Source organism: Condylura cristata, unplaced genomic scaffold (assembly GCF_000260355.1).
Source record: "Condylura cristata isolate star-nosed mole 26May11 unplaced genomic scaffold, ConCri1.0 scaffold00033, whole genome shotgun sequence".
Classification (NCBI taxonomy): domain Eukaryota; kingdom Metazoa; phylum Chordata; class Mammalia; order Eulipotyphla; family Talpidae; genus Condylura; species Condylura cristata.
The window spans coordinates 12,211,921-12,232,383 of record NW_004567134.1 but is presented as its reverse complement, the minus strand read 5'-3'; the positions used below and the strand labels follow the sequence as shown (position 1 = coordinate 12,232,383).

The 20,463-nt window shown below is 52.9% G+C and overlaps 1 protein-coding gene across 2 annotated transcripts in view; it reads left to right on the top strand.

The window, feature by feature from the left end:
* Positions 1–20,463, top strand: part of MGLL (monoglyceride lipase) — a 95,510-nt gene that overhangs the window by 15,339 nt on the left and 59,708 nt on the right. For both annotated transcript variants that reach the window (XM_012732152.1, XM_004692322.2), the window contains exon 3: positions 17,809–17,915. In XM_012732152.1, the coding sequence (XP_012587606.1) occupies positions 17,809–17,915 (107 nt within the window). The remainder of the gene's footprint in view (positions 1–17,808; positions 17,916–20,463) is intronic.

The following is a 20,463-nucleotide window of genomic DNA, read 5'->3' as shown; positions in this document are numbered from 1 at the left end:
CTCACAGAAGTCGAGGTGACTGCACCAGAGCTGGGGAGCCCAGTGAGCTGGGGACCTCAAGTCCCCAGGGGCCAGGAATCAGCTGGCAAACAAGAAAGCAGTTGTGGGCCAGGTGACGGAGCTCAGGGGGTCCCTGACTGTGCTGGGGCGGGGCAGGCCTCGCCAGCCCAGGACAGAGGGGCCGGGCGGGGTGCTGTGCTGCCTGTACTCAGCTTGCCTCTCGGACAGTGCTTCCTGGCTCCTCAGCCCCCCTCTGAGGCCACTTTGGAGGCTCACCTAACCGATCCCCTCTCGTTAGGTTATTTCTGTTCCGTGGTTTGCTCCTTCACGTCTACTCTTGAGTGAGCCTTCAGATGTTTCCCCAGGGCCACAAGGAGCAGTTGGCTCTGCCAGAGGGGCTTGGTGAGCCCCGCCCTGGCTCCCACCAGCGGAGCTCTGACCGCACATCACAAGGGAACCTCCCCAGGCCCTGTTCCCACGTGTTCCCCACCCGCTTTGTTCACCTGTGTGATTTTCACTACAGCTGTTAGAATTTAATATTTCTTCATGGCTTTCTTTTCACTCCACTTACTCTTTACTTTAAATCTATTTTAAGAGGAAACATTAGTAGCTCAGGAAATGGGAAACCAGCATCAGATACCATCAACAGAAGGTGAGGACAGGAACAAACAAAGCCACGTGCTCAGTTTCACTCTGCGAGGGCTTGCTCTCGGTGCTGCGCCTGTGGCTTCTCTCCGGCCCCCAAGAACCAACCAGGGGTCACGAGGGAGAGGTATTCAGGGCAGATGGCGCCTGGCTGAGCCTTCTCTCCCAAACTCGGTGACGGAATGAGACGGACGCAGGAGTGGTCGCGATGTGGTGTACGCGGCAGGGTCCCACCGTCAGCCCCCACCACTTGGGGTCTACGGGTGGAGAGCCTGTGCGGGGGACGGGGGAGTTCTGCACCTCAGGGCTCATCAGGCCAGCTAGTAAACATTGAGGGTTTATACCAGTGCTCCGAGAGACCAGGGGTCTAACCCTCCGTTTCCCCCTCCTGCTCTGTTTCCAGTCAGAGGTCATCCTGTACCAAATGGGGCCTCTTTCCTATGGACGGTCAGTAGAGCACAGCCATCCCCAGTGGGAAGACCTCGCTTGCGTGGGTGGAGTTTGCTGCCAGGTCTGGTTGGCATCTGGGAGGCTGCAGGGGAGCAGCTGAAGGCCAGAGCACCCGCCCCTCACGTCCTCAGCCCTGGAGGTGGGCACCCCTCTCTCGGGAATGAGAGCAAACGCAGCTCCTCTTCTTCTTAGTAAATAATAGACTCAGACTTAGAAGACAGAGCTCAGGGGCTTTCCCACGGACGCCGAGTCAGTCACCCCAAGATCTGGCCTCTTGCCTCCCCTTTTCTGGAAACTTCACGGCTGTGAAGTGCTTCATTAATGGGCCAACCTAAAAGTCCCGCCATGTATGTGCCTTGCACAGACCATTAGTGATTTCCCAGAAGGGCAGTTCCCGGTATTGATCCGGACGTGGCCTCTGAGGGCCCTTCTGACTGGAGAACCTTTTCAGAATCGGCAAGGCCCAGGCCACCACAGCGGCCTCGGAGAGATTACCCATGTTAATGAAGGGTCTTAATCTCGTGGCCTCTCCCTGGTCAGGCTGCTTTGTGATTAAAAATAAATCATTCCTGAAGGTTGTATCCCCCAAAGCCTAGGAAATTATTTTGAGGCAGGAGACATCTGATGCTGGAGGAATATTCATTTCCACATAAGTTTCTAACTTGCTTTATGTAAGGCAATTAGCCATCTCACTTCACTGGAACTGACGTGTTTTCTGCACCTCTAGGAGGAAGGGAAAATGTGGGAGAGGCTAATTAAACTTAATTAGGGAAGCAGGATGTCACTTTGCTCCTATTGCATTTTGGGCACTGGGACTGCCGGGCTGCTCAGTACCCCGGGGGCCTCCACATTTGTCACTGTGGCATTTTATTGGCAGCCGTAAGGCACGAACTCGACTTAAATGCTCTTGCGAACCCAACTGAGTCTCCGGTGTATACCATGTAGGAAGCGATTGGATGGGACAAAGCAGAATGTCCTCTGTTCCCAGCCTGTTTCTCCATAGTGCGTAACACCACCTGACCTGCATTTATTTGCTAATTTTCTGACTCTGGCACTGGACTGGAAACTCTGCCAGGGCAGGGACCTGATCTAATTCAGATGCTTCCCTCAGATGCTAGACTCGGGCTTGGCCCAGCCTAAATGGCCAGCCACTCCCTGGTGGCTGAACGAAACAAAGGACCGAGAGCTGGATGGGCACCAGGTTGATGACAGGTTGAGCAGAAGGCCGTCACAGGGAACGCCGTCTTCTCCAAGGGAAACTTACATCATATATGAAAAGGATGTTTTGGGAAATATTCCAGAATGTTTCCTGCATGAGAACTTTACTCTGCAGCTCTTACTACCACACTTGCTAGGGACTTTGCATTAAGCTAGATGTGTGGCAGGAAGGTAATAGCTGGCCACACCGCAGACATAAAAGCTGCTTCCTTTTGCACAGGATGAAGGACGCAGGGTGATTTGGCTGGGGTTGTACCATCAGGAGAACATTTTGATAAGACGTGAACAATGGCCAGTTTTGTTGAATGTGCTCCGTGTCATTCAGTCACAACGCAGTCCTATTGTTATCTCCAGGTTAGAGAAGAAATCAGTTCAGCAAGTTGCCCAAGTTCCAAAATTAGGAAGTAAAAGAGTCTGGCTTTGAACCCAGGCTCCCTTACTCTTGCATAGGCAAGGGGACTGAGTCCGCAGTTGTTCATGTATAGGCTAAGCATCATAAAAATATACCCCAGGGCCCTCCCTGGTGGTGCAGCGGGTTAAAGTACAGCACTAAGAAGCTAAAGCCACTTCCGCATGAGTTCGATCCCCGCCTGCCCTGGAGGAGACCACATGGCGCGGCAGACCTCTCCTGACCCGCCCGCTGCTCCCCTCAGCAGTGTACTTCGTCGATCTGCCTGTTCTGTTCCCCACTCTGTCTCTGGTGAATCCTCTCACCCTCCGCATCTCTGGCCTGTACCCCAGTTCTGTATGAATAAATAAATAAATTTAAAAAAAAATACACCCCAGTGTTTAATGACTCATGTGGAGATACTTCTCTCGTCCTTAGCAGCTCAGACTGGCCAGTGCGTGTTGGGGGGACCATTGCCCCAGTTCTGTATGAATAAATAAATAAATTAAAAAAAAATACACCCCAGTGTTTAATGACTCATGTGGAGATACTTCTCTCGTCCTTAGCAGCTCAGACTGGCCAGTGCGTGTTGGGGGGACCATTGCCCCTCACAGTGTTCAGAAGGTTCCTCCCATCCTGTGGGCCCACCCCACCCCTTCGACTGTCACCCAGTGGCCACAACTGGGTCATTGCCACTTCTGGGTTTCACACCACGAGAGGAAGGGCAGGCAGGCTAATTGTTTTCCAGTGGGTGTTGTGGAAATTGATGCCTCCCTTCCACTCTCATTCCGTTGGCATAAATTAGTCATGTGGCCACACCTAGACTGGAGAATCTGAGCTCTCCCTGTCAGCCTGTCTGCCATGGAAGGGGCAGTCCGCTCACAGTGCCCTGAAGACCATCTCTTCTCTCGTGCATGTTAGCGCTGGTTCGCTGTAGGGACAGTGCTGTGTGCAGTGTTTTTACGTGGTCACTTTGATTTCTCTTTAAAGGCATAGTCCGCCTAGAACCCCCACCATTATTAAGGCTTTCTTTGGTGGGCAACTCCATGGCAAGCAGTTTGGGGCCTTTGGGGTGCCTGGTTGAACATCTCTCCCTGTGACTTGTGGGTAGATGAGACATAGACCATGAAGCAGGAGTCAAAAGGGGATTCATGATTTCATTCCCTGCTCACTCATTTATTTACTGGCCCATTCTCAGAACAGACCTGAGGTCATAATCTCGGGAATGCATGCTATCAGTAAAATGCTGCTCTGGGCTGATCACCTTCTTGTACACCCTGAGGGAGCGGGGGAGGTTCTGAGAGGCTAAGTAACCATGGAAATCATGGTGCTGGAGAGAGGTGGAACAGAGTGCCACTTGGATCTCTTGGAGTTCTTGAGGTAGGCAGAGCACAGCCTCAGGCTCAGGGGATTTGAATTCTAGTGCCTGATCTCCTAGTTACTAGCAAACAATAGCTCTTTGCACCTCTGTTTCTTCATCTGTGAATTTGGGGCTAAGATTACTGTGTCAGAGCTGCTAGGAGGAGCCTACCTTTGGGTAAGTGGGTGCTCCCCGAGTTCTTAGCCCCTGACACTTTGGCCTGCTCCTGCCTGCTTGACCTATGATCCATCTTGGGTGCTTCCCAGCTTAGCTGCATCATGTAACCTGCACTCACTGTGGACAGCCTGGCCACTCATGTCATTGGCCCCAGTAGCTGGAGCACTTTGGGAAGGAAGGCCAGCCCTACCTGGAGCTGAGACCTGAGGGTGGGAAACTTTAGTCGCGGTGAAGCGGATGGGAAGCCCTTCCTGGAGGGAGAGGACGGCAAAGGCCAGGACTGCGAGTGAGCCAGAGGACGAGCAGAGCCGTGGCGACTTCTGGCTGTCAGTACAGTAGAAGGCTGGGTTGTGTCAGCACAGAGTTGAGTGGGAGAGGCTGGGGGCAGGGTGTCGGGCTCGGAGGCCATGGTGTTCTTCCAGGTCTGGGGTGATAAGGGTTGGGGCTGGTAACAGAGAGGCTGAAGGGAACAAATGGGAGACAGGTGAGGACTCGGGGAAACCTGTCTGAGGGAGTAAGTCCGGGAGTTCAGGCCCGGGCCAGAGGAGAGGCTGGAGCCGTGTGCTAAATGGCACTTGACAGTCACGTGGCAAAGCAGAGGCTGAAGGCTGGAAGAGGCTCAGGCCCTAGTCTGAGGCACAGAAATCTGACTGGAGCCTAGAACTGCCTTTTAATCTAAATCCGTATTGTCTTTCTAACCTAAACCCAAGCTACTCTGTGCTGGAAGAAGTTTTCCTCTAAACTAGGTGAAGTCCATTAACAAACAAATTATCAGCCACTGTGTCCCAGATACTGTTCCGAGCAAAATGCAAACAGGAAAATTTAAGGAACTGTTGTCTACTGGCAAGAATAATAAGGAAACAGGTTATTCTAGCTCAGGGTGAGCAAGCACTATGACCTAGACCAGGGAGTGGGAGCCGAGAGGAAGTGTGACTGTCACCCAGCAGGTCCATTTGAACTGGGTGTTGCAGAGTGAGCAGGAGCTGGCCAGGCAGGAGGAGAGAGCGGCACTGCCGAGCACACGCCATCATGGTGGCCAGGCGCTCAGGGTGTACAGCAGGCGCTCAGCCTCCTCACTGATCAGGGAACTGGGAATCTGAACTGCAAGGAGGTGTTATTTCACACCGTTTGATGGACAGATCTGAAGCCCGGTATCCCCATGTCAGGCTGGAGAAGATATGAGCAGAAGATTGCTCATCTGTTACAGGTAGGCATGTAAATTGGTCTGGCCCGTTCAAAAAATGATTTGTTATCACCCAGTAAAGTGGAACATCCTTATGCCTTCATGTGACACCAACACGATATATGTACGTGTGTGTGTATATATATATGTATGTGTATATATATATATGTATATATAGTGACAACTTTGTCTGCGAGAACCTGGAGACATAACCAAGAATGTCCATAGCAGCGTGACTTATATCCAAGCTGGAAACTATCCAAATGTCCCACCACAGGAAAATGGAGAAATACATTACAGAATTTTCTTATAGTGGAATGCTATACAGGAGTGAAAATGCACGCCTGTCACACATATCCTTGTGAATGTGTCTCCAAAACATATTGACTGACAGAAGTAAAACTCAGAAAAACCATTAGGTCTATTTACATCAAAGCTTTAACTCAGACAAAACTTAAATAATTGTTTATCTATGTACATAGGTAGTTCAGCTATGGAAAAGCACAAAGAAGTGGCTGTCACACGATTTAGGACACATGGTGTCTTGTGGGAAGAGAAAGAACACAGGTGTTTCAGCAATGCTGGTTATGTTCTTTGCAAGGTTTCTACTTGATTAGGATTATTCAACCTGCATGGATGGTTTCATAATTTCAGAAATAACACAAACAAGCCCTGCTGATGTGGCAATGTTGACCTTCGTGACTGGCATTGATAGTGGGGTGGGGGTGTGGGGCTGATGTTGCAGTCACACAGCCCACAGTGACAGGCGTGTGCGTGGCACACCATGTGCCCCTGTATCCTTCGTGCCTGGTGACAGTGCGGCATTGCATGCCTCTACGCTGCCAGCCCTGGCTGTAGGCATGTCAGTTGATTGCAGGCTCCCACGAGGCTCTGCAGAGTGGGTTAGGCGTTGCCTTCCAGAACCTCTCTGCTTAGCGGACCAGATAAGGCAGGCATCCCAGTGGCCCAGGGGAGAAGGTGATAAGTGCTCAAAGAGAGATGTTAGCAGTGTGATAAATTAGGTGTTAAAATGCATCAGACTGCCTAACCCCCTCTGTTTCAAGCTGGTTGATGCTGGATTTGCTTTTGCACATTTATATGGAAATACATCTTTGCTGTGGCTTGTAATTTTCTAGCTGAATAACTTCAGGGCAGGTCCACTTTGGAATTTAATTATCCTTGTACTGGGAGAGCTTTACTAAGACTGACTGACTCCAGGCATCTCGTGACACTTATCAGGGGACAGCATTGGCTTCTGGATGTTGCTGTTTTGAGGCTTGTGTGATAACCTTCTTTTCATAGCCGAGCAAACAAGATGGACTAGTCTCAGAGTAAATTCTGTATACTGTCAGTAACCGTGCAGCAGGGAAGTTTCCTCTCTGCTGGATCCCTGGCCAGAGGTTTTGAAGTCAGACTCGATTTGTGGCAACCTGATCTCATTAGCTCCACAGCGCTTTTTTAGTGAAGGCCCAAGTAAAGTGTGAAAGATCCAGCTGTGGATCCACTGGATGCAAGCGGGTTGATACTCCAAGCAGTGGTGATCTATCATCCTCAGGGAAAGTTGGGAAGTGAATTTACTCAGAACCAGCCTTTCAAAACTAGAGTCCAGTGCAGGAATAGAATATGTAGCTTTCTAGAGTATGGTGCTGAAAAAGGCTCAGAGGCTTCCTGGAGTTTTCCACAATCGATTAGTCATGTCTGCTGTGTGTCTAGAATAGGAGATAGTGGCCCAAGTGCTACATGTGGGTCATACTATCATTTCCTAGCTACCTCCCAATACTGTGCCTTGCGCTGAGAATTTCTCAGCTGTTCTCTCCATTCACTCTTACAACTCTATCTTCCTGTGGGAAAATGTTCTTGGGAAGATTTCAAAGTATCAAGGTTAAAGTATCAAAAACAGAATCAAAATAGGCCATCCACCATATTATTGTGATTTTGAATTGTAAATTATAATCACAATGAAATAATCACAAGTAAATTTTTTATATATGGAGGGGAAGAACCTGGAAGGAAGTATACATAGCATCCATAGAGTTATCACTGGGTGTTGTGATCATGGATAGAGTTTATTTTTCTCTATGCTTGTCTGTATTTTTCCATTTTTCAGAATGACCCATATTCCTACTTCAAACATCCATAAATTATGTGTGTGGGCGTGTGCATTTTAAAAATACTATATATGTGGAGATTTGGTGGCAAGCTTTTTTCGCTTCATATATTCACCAGGAACATTAATTACTCCTCCTCAGTGTAATTCTTAGTAGCTACTTAAAGTAGTTCCAAACTTTTTCTTCATCTGGACTGCAAGATTCAGGGCAGGAACCCTCACTATCACCTCTTTGATTTCTAATATGGAGCACATCCTGGCTTTCTTCGGCAAGGATGAGTGAAAGATGAAAAAATCACCAAATTCAGAGAAGGGGTGTCTTCCGAGGATGCCTAGAAAAAGCCTACAAGGTGGTGTCTAGAAACTTTCCAGAACTTCCCACACGATCTGAGGAGACTCAACATCTGTAAAACAAGAGCAGGCACTCAGGAAGCAGGAGTAAAATAGATGTCTAAGAAGATGCTGCGTGGCTTAGAACTGTTCCAATCAGCGAAGTAAGATTGTGCGCATGGAGTGCTTGGCTCAACTCTGGGCATACAGAGGTGCTAAAAATATGCCGTTATATTGTCTTTAACATAAAAGAATATTTATGACCTGTACACACATTCTGTTTTTCCAATGCTTTAAGAACCTTAGTTTATTAGGAGTTAAGCTAAATGGGGTTTTCACAGCCAAATGGGGTTTGCACTGGCTGTGCAAGTTTGCCGAGCCAGGTTCTTCCCTGCAACTCTGTGGGCACAGGCGGGTTGCAGGCTGAGACCTGAGTGTGGCTGCCATGGCTGCAGGGCCTGCCGAGCAGCAGTGGAGTGGTGTCACCCCACCCGGCTCCTGGCTCCTCTCAAATTGCTTTATTTTTCTGGCGGGAGCCACCGGAGTTAGTGTGGTTGAGCTGGGACAGGTTCCATGTGGCTGGAAGCCAGGGCAGAGAGAGGGCTGCTGGAGACGAGGTAGGCTGACAGTCGTCATCATCACTCCCAAGTGAAAATGTTTCAGGTTGTGACTCCCTGGAGGGAGGGATTGGGCCTGCTCAGTGTTGGGCACAGAGAGGAGAAGCAGGAAGTGACCTGCCACATAAGTGTGTGGAGCAGTCTTCCAGAAAGCAAGCCTGGCCGCATGCGCTCAGACAACTGTCTGTCTGGAACCCTCAGACGCACATAAGGAAAGGAAGCTGTGTGCTAGCAGTAGGTGCCGTGGGGGACATTTTGCGAGCACCTTTAGTCTTCAAGGCTCTGAGTGACTTTTTCAAACACCAAAGGTGGAGTCCAAACCCAGCAAAAGCTGAATTTTATTTTTAATATTTATTTATTTATGCATACAAGAATTGGGGAACAGGCCAGAGGTGTGAGAGGATTCATCAGAGACAGAGTGGGGACCAGAACAGGTAAATCTACTGAAATACACTAAGAGGCAGTGGAAGAGACAGGAGAGGTCAGCTGCGCCATGTGGATCAGCTCCTGGCTGGGGATTGAACTCTTGCTGCAGTGATTGCAGATCGCTTCACAGTGCTACGCTTTAACCCCTTGCTCCACGAGAGAGGTTCCAAGAGTTGAATTTTAAAGTTTGCTCCTTTCTGCGACTCCGCGTTTTGCCTATTCCCTTTCTATCAGGTCTTACAGATGCGGGTTTGCACACCATAGTCATGTTTTCTGCTGTGTGATGGTCTGTGAGATAGAGACACAGTGTTGATTAAACACACTTCTCTTAAAGTCACATCCATCGCTCTAAATCCCTGGGGGCGTGGAGGTGGGGGAGGAGAGAGACAAAGTGGTCAGCGGGGATATGGTGCACTTCATGAGAGCGGTACCCCCTCTCTTGCTTCCCACTGGGGTCATAGCAAGAGCAGATGGAGCCACTGGCAGCATAAAAAAGTCCATAAAAGATAAGAGAAACTGCTGGTCTGGAGAGTCCCTGTCATTGTTGACCCATTCCTGCATTGGAGTGTCCTGTTGCTGGCCTTGGGAGGAAGCTGGGACTTTATTCAGCAGGAGAACATCTGTAAAGCACCTAGCTCAATAAATAATACCTCAACCGGGGGCAGAAATCAGAGACTCAGAGGCACTTCTGACATAAGCATAGAATTAACCTAGTGCAAAGGGTGGGCGGGTCAGGACCTGACATCTGAGCTGTGGTTGGGCTGGTTACCCTGGGGGCTGCAGAGTCTTCTGGGGCTCTCAAATTGGAGGCTCCCAGAGAGGAAGGGCGGGGCTGGAAATCCAGTGCCCAGGCAGGTGGCTTATACCGGATAAACTTTCAGACTCTTAGGCTTCTGATCTTTCAAACGTGCTGGAAGTAAGTTTGTACTAAGAGCTGAAGCTCAGACCTTGAAGGATTCAGGACTGAAACTGTGGTCTCGCTTTTATTGTGTCTTTTGTCTCAGCATTTTGGTATGGGGAGGAGCGGGGGGGCGATGTCCTCTAGCAACAGGAAGAGGAAGACTGCCTCACCAGGTGCTCAGCTGAGCACACCCCGGGCATGCACTTCGGGGACCCAACAGTGCTCCCCAACAGGGGTGAGGAGAGAAGGGTGGGGCCAAGGTCTTCACCCTACTGTGGCCCCCAAAACGCTAGGACACATCAGAGCAGGTGGAGTCATTCTTCACTCTGCAGCGGGGGGAGAGGGGGTATGTGTGGGAGGAGTCCAGACATCTAGAGTGGGGTCTGGAGGAAGTGGCAGGCAGACAAGTGTGGGCACCGAGGGGCGTTGGCCTAGGCCAGGCACTGAGTGGGGGCCGGGGGCGCGGAGTGGAGTGCGGGGGGTTATCACAGGAGCCTTAGATGACTTGACACATAGTAAGCCTAGTAAGTCATGGGTGCATGAGAGAAAGACTAAACCAATGACTGACTCTAGCTCAGCCGATCTGGGGGTGACTGACGTCCTCTGTGGAGACCTTCCCACCGGAAGCCATTCACAACCCATCACCCCTTCAGGGCGCAAGAGCTCCTCCTCCCCCACTTCCCTCTCCTGCGAGGTTGCCACGGGCAGAATGGTCCATGAGGAGCAGCTGAGTGAGCTGGATAGGAAAGAGGGTCCTCAGGTCAAGTTCTCCTCCCTCCAGGCTTGGCGTGCGTGTGAGTTGGGTCAAATGTGTGACATCGCCAATTTGTAAGACAGCGTGTAACAGCAGCATGAGATTATGCTGACAAGATGGCCAGGGTGGAGCACTCTCTCCCTGCTGGGTCCTGGGCTCAGCCTTCTGAGTCGCGCCTCACACACTGGGAGGCGGCTCTCACTCGAATCGGGGCCTCTCTCACCGTTGAGGAGCTGAGTCACGTGAATTTGAGTCTCTTGCCCACGGGCTTCGGCCAGTGAGGGGCAGACCCAGGACTCCAGACCAGAAGGGCGCTCGCCCACCGGCCAGTTGCTCTCAGGCCCGTAGGGCGGGGCGGTTATCTGCGTTTAACGGTTTATGGAATGTCTTCTTTCCCTGGCCTAGCCCAGGTCTTGTGTTGTTCTTGGTGATGATAACACATACACAGTTTGGAGTCAGGCAGTGGCACTTGAGGTAAAGTACACTGAGTACAAAACTATTGTGGCTTTTGGCTCATACACATTTTAAAAGAGGTATCAAATGAAAGAAAGTGGCAGAAGCTTTCTCTGTAGTCGCACAAACTTACTGTAATTTTGTTTTATCCTCGTGAAGATCTGCCTTAAAAAAAAAAAAAAAAACAGGGCCCTCCCTGGGGGCGCAGCGGGTTAAAGCACAGCACTGAGAAGCTAAAGCGACTTGCGCATGAGTTCGATCCCCCCCTCCTGCCCCAGAGGTGACCACAGGGCGCGGCAGACCTCTCCTGACCCGCCCACTGCTCCCCTCAGCAGCGTACCTCATCGATCTGCCTGTTCTGTTCCCTACTCTGTCTGGTGACTCCTCTCACCACCCCTGCACCTCTGGCCTGTACCCCAGTTCTGTATGCATAAATAAATCTTTAAAAAAAAAATCAGCAACTAAGATAGGGTCGGGTTTCACAGCTGACTGGTCTGATTCCCACGGTGCTCCTGAGTCTTTTCTGGCCCCTCCGCCTGTGACATCGTCCTCTAATGTCCCCGAGGGTTGAATCAACAGATCTTTTTCTGTGTCTGGGGCCTCTGCAGTCTGGTTCTTCTTCCCTTCTCCGCTGACCTCTGTCTGTCTCACGCCGTCTGCTGCTAGCCCCCTCGATCCCACCAGGCCACCTCCCTACCCCCTTACTCTCCTGTCCTCATGCCCTCTGCCTTTGGGCCCAGGACAGTCTGACCTGTTGATTGAAGCCTTTGTGTCAATTTCGGACAAGGAAGGGCTTCCCAGCTGTGCATGAGAAGGGCGTTCATAGGGAGAAATAGCTGGAGAGGTGGCTGGAGGGACCCGTAGGTGTTCAGGAATGCTCCCCTTGCTTTCTATAGCTTCTCAGTCACTTTATCCAGCCAGACAGCACTTTGGGCTAGAGGCAATGCTGGCCACTAGGGACAGGACCCTAGTTTCTCTTGCTCAACAAATGCATAGCCTACTTATGCTGGGTTGGGATGAGTGCTGTGTAAAGGACATGTGGACAGCAGGTTACAGGCCCCAGGAGGAAGCAGCTAACTCAGTCTAGAGCTGGGAAAGACTTCAGAGCTCGTAGAGGAGAGCAGACCTGTGCCACACCACGGTGATGGCAGAGAGGGCAGGGTGGGGGCCTACAAGTCTCCCTTCGATGAGTGGGAGGAAGAGATGGTAGGGCAGGGGCCCGAGGGGCAAGCTAGCCAGGGCCAGAGGGCTCTGGGCACCACCTGACCGTGCCCCGTGACCCGATGGCATGGTGTCGCCCTCTTGTATTTATCACACGGTGCTTCAGAATGCAGCCTGAAGAGCCGAACTGGCTTTTCTCACGTGTAAAACGTGGGGTACAGCAGCACCCACTTCCTGCGGTTGTTGCGAGGGTCGAGCGAGGTAAGCATAACACACTTAGGCCAGCGTCTGACCAAAGCCAACATCAGCTGTTAGCACTGGCAGTTACGTAAGGCCTGACTTGGCACCAAGCATCCTGCTGGGTTATTTTCCATAAATTCTCTCAATCGGTCTTCACAAAGACCCCGAGAGATAGGCATTATTGATCTGTTTTACAAATGAGAATCTATTTCTAGTTCCCTCCTTGAAATTTTAGACCCCTGCACGGGTTTTGTTCTATTTTCATCCCCGCCGCAAGCTATTGGAGCTGTGGGAGCCCAGCCAGAGAGAGGGGCACTCACGGTCCTCCTGGAGCTCTGGAAGAGCAGCGCAGACAGTTCGGTCTGGGGCCCAAGAAGCTCATCTTGCTCCCCCTTGAGTTACGGGTAAAGGGCCGGCTCAGTCTCACCGCCCCCATAGGCCCGAAGACTGATGTGCCCGGTGAATTGCTAAAGCCCTCGATTCGGCAGCGGGAGTTTGGGTGTGGACGGTGAAGCCAGCCAGCCAGCGGCCTGAGGGGGCCGCCTTGGAAATCAGCACGGCTGGCTGCAGGTGCCGCCCGAGAAGAGGCCGGCAGGCGCCCTCCCACCCCTTTATTTGAGGATGCTACAAGGGTCAGGGGGGCTAGCGTCCTTCCCCTCTCTGGGCCAGGTGACCCCAGCTCGCCACTGAATTGCGGCCGCGTAGTAGGAATGCCATGGTGGCCCTCCGCCCGCTTGTTTCCCCCAACATACCCTCTTTTGCACTTTTCCTAGTAGAGAGAGCAGGCCGTTTCTTCAGCTGGGCTTTCAGTCCTTCCCTTCTGGGCAATGCTCAGAAAAGAGCAGGCAGGAAGGAGGCTAATCTGTTCTGCCCGGTGCCAGGCCATGCTAAATGCCCATTCATTCTCCCCAGGGCCTGTGTGTGTGTTGGGAGTGGGGGCGGACCCCACTCTACAGATGTGCAGGCAGGGCCTGCCAAGTCCAAGCTTCCGCAGGAAACAGGTGGGAGCTTTGGCATGGAGATTCCTCCCGTCCGCCGCTGCTCTCTGTCTCTCAAGGCGCTGTGGCTGCTGGCCCATGCACGAGGGAGGGGAAGTGAAGGGCAGTGAGCAAGGCAGAGCCACGGCCGCAAGGCAGAGGCCTCGCCCTGGGGCAGCAGATCCCGTCAGCAGAGCCCTGGCGCAGAGGTTCAGTATTTCCATTGCACAGGTAAAAAGCTGAGACCTGTGGAGACCCAGGAGCCTGCTCTGGGGGCACTGAAGCGTCAGCTCGGGCCTCCGGACTGCAGTGAGTGGACTGTCTGTGCCAGAGAAAATGGCTTCACGGTGGGCAGTTACAGGGCACTGTCTTGAGGCCAGGCGAGACCAGAGCCTTCCATGCATGCGTTGCCACTCACCTCATGATTCAAGGGGTGTGCGAGTTGCCCCCACTTTACCGCAGGTGAGCAAACTGAGACCCAGAGAGGTTAGTCTCTTGCATCATGAATAAGAAAAGAGAAAACACTTTCTTTCGATGGGAGGGAAATTCCACTTCATCTGACGGCACGGATAAACCGGTTTTGGTTTATACATTCTGAGAAGTTCCATGGCTTGTTCATCTCAAGAGCTGCATATGCTTCCCTGGGAGCTGCCCCACCTCCCAGGCTGGATGCCAGGCAGGCCATCTGCTCCTGAGGCTGGGCCTCCCCCTCCGCTAGGCAGTGTCTTCTCCCCGAACGACTGGCCCCCGACTGGCTGCAGCCTTTAAAGAAGTTCCAGGAAAAAGATCTTCGCCAGCCTCTTCTGCAACCTAATTTTTGCTGCTGTGGGTATTGCCTTGTCTGCACAAATGGCCCTGCTAATTTTCTGCTGCTGTTCTTTGTCGAGGTTGCAGACTGCCAGGGAGGCAGGAGGGCAGGGGGGCAGGGAGGGAAGGAAGGAGCTACTTTCCTTGCACCAGCTAAGGGCCTGGCTGTGCAGGCTCCTTGACAGATGTCTCCCCATCTCCCCGCTCCACTGTCCACAGCAGCCTGGTGCTCTTCAAAAGTCATACCAGGTCACTGCCCTGCTGGCACCCTCATCTGGACCAAGAAACCCCCAGCTCCCAGGCCTGCGAGCTCCGGCTTCCTCGGCTCCTGGCCGCTCCGAGGCCCCCTCCTCCACGCAGATTCCAGATGCGGGAACCTCCTGTGCCTGGGACAGGCGCCCCTGTGTTGCCCTGAGCAGACCTGTGCCCAGGCAGCTCCCCCGTGACTCCACTCGTCTCCCCTTGACCTCTGTCCTCAGCATCCAGCCTGGGCCTCCCTGGCCGCTCTGCTGTCCAGACGAGGCACCTGTGCACCCCAGTCTGTGTTCGTGGCACTTCCACACCACACGTGTGCTGGCTCCTGAGCCGCCGCCTCTGCCATAGGCTGTCAGTGTGTGAGCAGGAACACACACAGCTCAGAATAGGGGGCCAGGCGCCCCTGACAACAAGGTAGGGGGTGCGGACTGCGGGGCGGAGAGCTCGGGACTCCGCGGCCCAGTTTGGAGTGCAGGTGGGACATATGCAGGTGGTGGCCTCTCCTGAGGCAGGTGTGTGGGGACGGAGGGGAAGGCCGGGCAAGGGAGGGGGAGGGTGCCCCGACAGCCCACTGGGGCAAAGCAGTGGAAACCCCAGGCCTGGCAAGATCCCTGCCGAATCTGAGCTCTAAACTTGGGGGACTGCAGTGGGGTCTCAGGAGCTCAGGTCTCGGGGTCGTTCAGTCCTCCTCAGCCCAGACTCGCTGACCACAGTGAGCAGCCGGCCGCAGGCCGTGAGGCTGGGTCACTGTCCGCCTGCGTAACTAACAGCCTCATGCACAGGGCAGCTGCCTTGCTCCCAAGGGGCGTTAAAGTGCCTGAGCTGCTCCTTCTGGAAACTCAACCTCTTTTGCAGATGGGGAGATATTTAGAGGTTCCAGCCACCCTCCCAGTGACTAGGGGAGTTCCAGGGGAGTTCCAGGGGAGTCCCAGATGTGTCAGGTGGGCTGATGTCATTTGTCCAAACTGAAGTCGACAGGGGACTCCGGGCATTCCCTGGAGCCCTGAAGAGGGTGGGAAGGGTTTCTCTGGGGTTTTTAGGGAAAGGGCTGGAGGATAGATGCCAGTGGTGATTTGGAAAATGAGGCCAGAGCTAGTTCTTCGTACACTGATCAGAGAATAAAATAGTAGTCTATCGAAACAAACTGGCGCAGTTCTGCCCTGACACAGCCTGACAGAGAGGCACTGTAAGGGCACACGGGGTTTCCAACCAGGGGGTTATTTGCTCAACACGTACTCGCTGGTCCTCACTCACTGCCACTTGACTGTGCGGTACTCTGGGGTCCTTCCGGCAGTAAGGTGGACAGGGCTCCCGGCCGCTTGAGCTGACTTCAGAGCGGAAGAGAGAGCCAGGAACTGAACCAGCCAGCGAGTAAGGACAGCAGCAGCAAGCTGGCGTGTAGCAAGGGCCCCGCGCAAGCCACAGAGCTGTGACTGACGCGGAGCGAGGCCAGCGCGGGTCAGAATGGCCTGAGTGCGACGGGCCGCCATGAGAGATCTGGGATAGCCCACTCGAGAGGGGTGGCACAGCCGAAGACCTGGGTTGGGGAGAACTGGGTGCTTTTACTGAAGAGCATCCTGAGGAAGGGAGCGGAGCCAGGGACGTGGCCAGAGCAACTGTCCAGGCACAGGATGGCTGGTGTCCTGAGCCCGGGGCAGCCCCTCGGAGACCTGAAAGCAGGCAGTGGTGTGCTCTTACCTATGTCTTGTCAGCTCACCGCGTGACTGGCAGTTTACTTCTCTGAATTTCATTTGTGTCTGTAAATAACATACACTCACAGTAATGATCAGGATTGGAAATCTTACATGGGGGCCCTCCCTGGTGGTAAGGACGCAGCACTGCAGGCTGCCCGCAGCCGCTTCAGTGCGAGTTCGATCCCCACCTGCCCTGGAGGTGACCCACAGGGCACGGCAGACCTCTCCTGGCCCGCCCGCTGCTCTCCTCAGCAGGATACTTCAGTCAGTCTGCTTGTTCTGCTCCCCACTCTGTCTGGTGAATCCTCTCACCGCCCCTGCACCACTGGCTTCTACCCCAGTTCTGTGTGCATAAAAATTAAATCTTTAAAAAAACGAAAAAGAAATCTTGCATGGGGAGTTAACAAGAGCTAACACAGACATAATGCTTAGTAAAATAGCAACTGTGTTCTCCTCTTCCTCCTCCTCAGCATCATTATTGGCACAAGTTGGGTGGGTGTGGCTCAAGCGGTCACTGCTGACCTGAGGGCCCCCGCCCCCCACCACTGTGGGCCTTACGCCAAGAATACAAGTCTTGACGTTTGGAGGTGTAAGAATCTCGATGCCTCAGATTCTCTTCATAGCCCCCTGCCCAGGGTCTGACTCTGACCAGGGAGAAACTGGGGTGAGCCGTGGCTCCCTTTGTGTCAGAGTGGCCACGACTCAGTGAAGTGTCCAGGGTGCCTGGACACCAGGCTGCATTCTGCTTCCAGCTCCTGAGGCTTCTCTCTGCGTGGATCCTGGCTGCAAAATAGAGCTGTTTAGTTTAAAAACGCTCCACCTTCCTCATCCACCCACTCATCCATTCGTCCAAACTGCCTGCACAGTGCTTCTTGAGTTCAGAACTCAGGAGCAAGAAGTCTTTGCCTGCCCTCCAGCAGGTCCGGTCAGTGGGCTGGCTCGCTGTTCTCCCTGCTGCAGCAGCGGGAGCAGAGACCTCACAGAGCCTCCTGGACTAAACTCGCAAAGGAGCAGGGAGTGTGCCTGACGGAGAGGGAGGAGGAGAATAAAGTGCAAGCGCCGTGTGGCAGTTAGGATCCTCCAGCTGGTGACAGAGGCACAGTGACCCCATGGTGGGGGTTCAGGGCTCACACAGGACACCACTGGGCCTCGGTGTCCCTGGGCGCCGCTCTCCTCTGTGGGTTGGCTCGTCCTTGGCTGTGGCCAGCCTGCTGGGCCACCCTCGCTTCCCAGCCTGGATGGCCCCAGGCCAGCGGGAACGTGAAAAGGCTCCTCCTGTCTGCAGAGGCCCAAAGCCAGTCAAGCCTGCCCCTCAGCCAGGCGGTGGCCCTGACTGGCTTCGGCCTGAGCGGCCATGAAGGAGCTGCCACGGGCCCCACCCCGCCTGGGACCCTCACAGCCGCCTCGTCTCCTGGTGGCAGCTGTTACTGTTGAGGTTTCCAGGGGAGAATCGGCGCTCGGGGGCTGGCTGCTTTGCCTGAGATTCAGGCTGCATTCTGTGTGGCCGGAGTCCAGCATCGTGACAGCACACCCCTTTCACTCTACTGCCATCTTTGGCCGCAGACAGGGTCCTCGCGTCCTGGAGATGCCCCAAAGCCAGGCTGCTCAGGCTGCAGCCCCCGGGTGCGCGGCCTCCCTGACCAGGCTCCTCTCTTGTCCGCGCAGGGCCCTGGTCTTTGTGTCCCACGGAGCCGGAGAACACTGCGGCCGCTATGACGAGGTGGCCCAGATGCTGGTGGGGCTGGAGATGCTGGTGTTCGCCCACGACCACGGTGAGTACCCCAGGACCCCCGGGCCCAGCCAGGCCCGCCCACCCTTTGGCTGCCGCTTCCTTCTCCCTGGCCCACTTCCCCGCCGCATCTCCTCCCTCCACTCTGCTCTTCTGATTCCTGCCGTGAACCCAGGGAAGGGCATTACCTGTGCGGTGCTTCTTTTCAAGACTACATTGTTCTGCGAACAAAAACTACGTGTGACCAGCTGTTTCTCTTGAGTGCGGGGTTGAATGTAGTCTGAGCAGAAACCTCAGCTGAAGAAACCGGAGTCAGACTCTGCTCAGGACAGAACTTGCCCCAGGCCAGGCCATCCTCTCTAACGTTGTGAAAGTGCTTTCTAGACCAAATGGGCCTGGCTTCTCCCAGGGGGCTTCGTGGGGACCAGGGGCAGCCAGTGCAAGTGCAGCTTGAGCCCCAGCTTATCGTGGAGAGGGTGGCGTGTTTCAAAGCATTTCAAACCAGCACAGTAGCCAAGTCTCAGCTTTCCATACTGGCCACAGGGAACCCCATATGCAACACAGACATACCCACCGCACACACATGCATACAGGCCACACGCCACACACACACACGCACACATATGCTCTCATCCTCGTCAAGACACAAAAAGCACAATTACCATGAAAATGCAACGTTCATCGCCCATGTCAGTTTAGAGCTGCTGCATCATCTTTGTGACATTTCCCATGGTTGGGAAGACTCCCAATTTAGAGCTTTCTTTGCTGACAGTCTTTAAGATGCAGAGTTCCCTGTGATGAAACATGGTGATTTCTCCAGAGCACCAGTGTGGAAAGCTATCAGCCTGGCCTAGATCCAGAAATGCTGCTTCCATTTTATCTAATTTGAAAGTTGAAAATTAAAGTGATGTTGTTGAAAGAGGGAGAGGGGAGCAGTGTTGGGGCCCAGGGGCCCTGGTAGCAGGAGGGAGTCCCCTCTGAGGGGCCCTTGGCCCGTGGAGAACTGCAGGTCTGGCTCACCGAGGGCCCTCTGAAGCCAGATTCATTCAGGTGTCCTCGTAACTGAGAACGTTGACAAAATGCTTTCCTGTGATGGCTGTGATGTCCCTCAGTGTTTTGCGAGGAGTCCCAGTGATATTCCTGATGCTGTTTGCGAACTAATATTTGAGGAGTGCCCTGGCTGTCCCCAGAGGAGGACTGATCATTATTAACGCTGGCACTTCTTACGCTGTGAGGCTCATGGTGGGAATGGCTTTTTCCTGTTGGGCCTGTCTCCTTTCAATTGTGTTGCTTCTATGCATCACTGTAATCTTTGAACTGAACAATATTAGTTTGAACATTGTCAAACTAAAGCAGATTTATTCAGCTAACCTCCTTAGGCCATTTTGGTTTACTTTGTATTCGCTAACTGAAAGAAATCTGAAGAAGACATTTGCTTTTCTGAGAAAAGGTGAAAATCAAAGACACAGAGTTTGTGTCATTGGGCAGCAGGGTCCTAGAGGTGGGGTGCCCGGGGCGGCGAGGGGCCCCCACTCGCTCCCCGGGAGCTGCTTTATCACCCCATTGCTACTTTTACTATAGGTGAGTGTTATTTTAGGTTTTGTGTGTTTATTTGGTAGGGTCTGAAAACACTCAAACTTTTCCATATAAATGAACTGCTTCTCCATTTTTTGCCATTTTGACTTATGAAAGGTTTCACAGGGAACCTTTTGTATATCAGGGGAAGCCTGAATTATGCTAATACTAACCATCTACAACTAGAATTTCAAATCTGTTTTGTATCTTGGCATCAATTACTTTTTTATCAGAAACCTGTGGCCAAATCTGTGGAGGCAGATAACCCATTTGCCTTATTTGTCTGGCTGCGGAACTTGGTGCAGCACTTCTTAAAGGCTTCTTTTTATAGAGTAAAGGGAGACGAACAATAACCCACCTCTCGATGTTTCCAGAATAGCATCTAAAATTGAGGTACAGCCCTCTGTGACATTCTAAATATAGAATAGTTGTTTATGTTCACCTGTGTTAAGTGCTTTGATTTCCAACTTTCTCCCAATGACTCACTGGAGAGCTCGCTACCAGTACCAAAGGGAGGCGCTTTATTCAAGAATGAGCCGGTTGGATGTGTGCGATTTGGCTGTCTGTAGATGCAAGTAGCTGCAACTTAGTGGGAGAGAGTGGGGTGGTCGCAGTATCACATGGCCACCCCAGCTGCAAGGGAGGGAGGGAAGTAGATGGTGTTAACTGCATATGTGCTGGTTTCTCTCTGTTTTGAGAGCAGCAGGGGACGGACATCACCATAGCCGCGTCACCAGCCTCGTCACCTAGGCGAGCCCCTGTACAGCCTTTCTGGGTATGACAGATAACTCGGGGTCACCTCTCCGTCTTATCCACCGCTGGATTCTTTCTTAAGAACAGGTTTCCGGCCCTCCCTGGTGGCGCAATGTGTTAGAGCGCAGCACTGCAAGCTGGCTGCAGCCACCTCAGTGCCAGTTTGATCCCCGCCCCGGAGGTGACCCACATGGCGTGGCAGACCTCTCCTGACCCGCCCGCTGCTCCCCTCAGCAGTGTACTTCGTCGATCTGCCTGTTCTG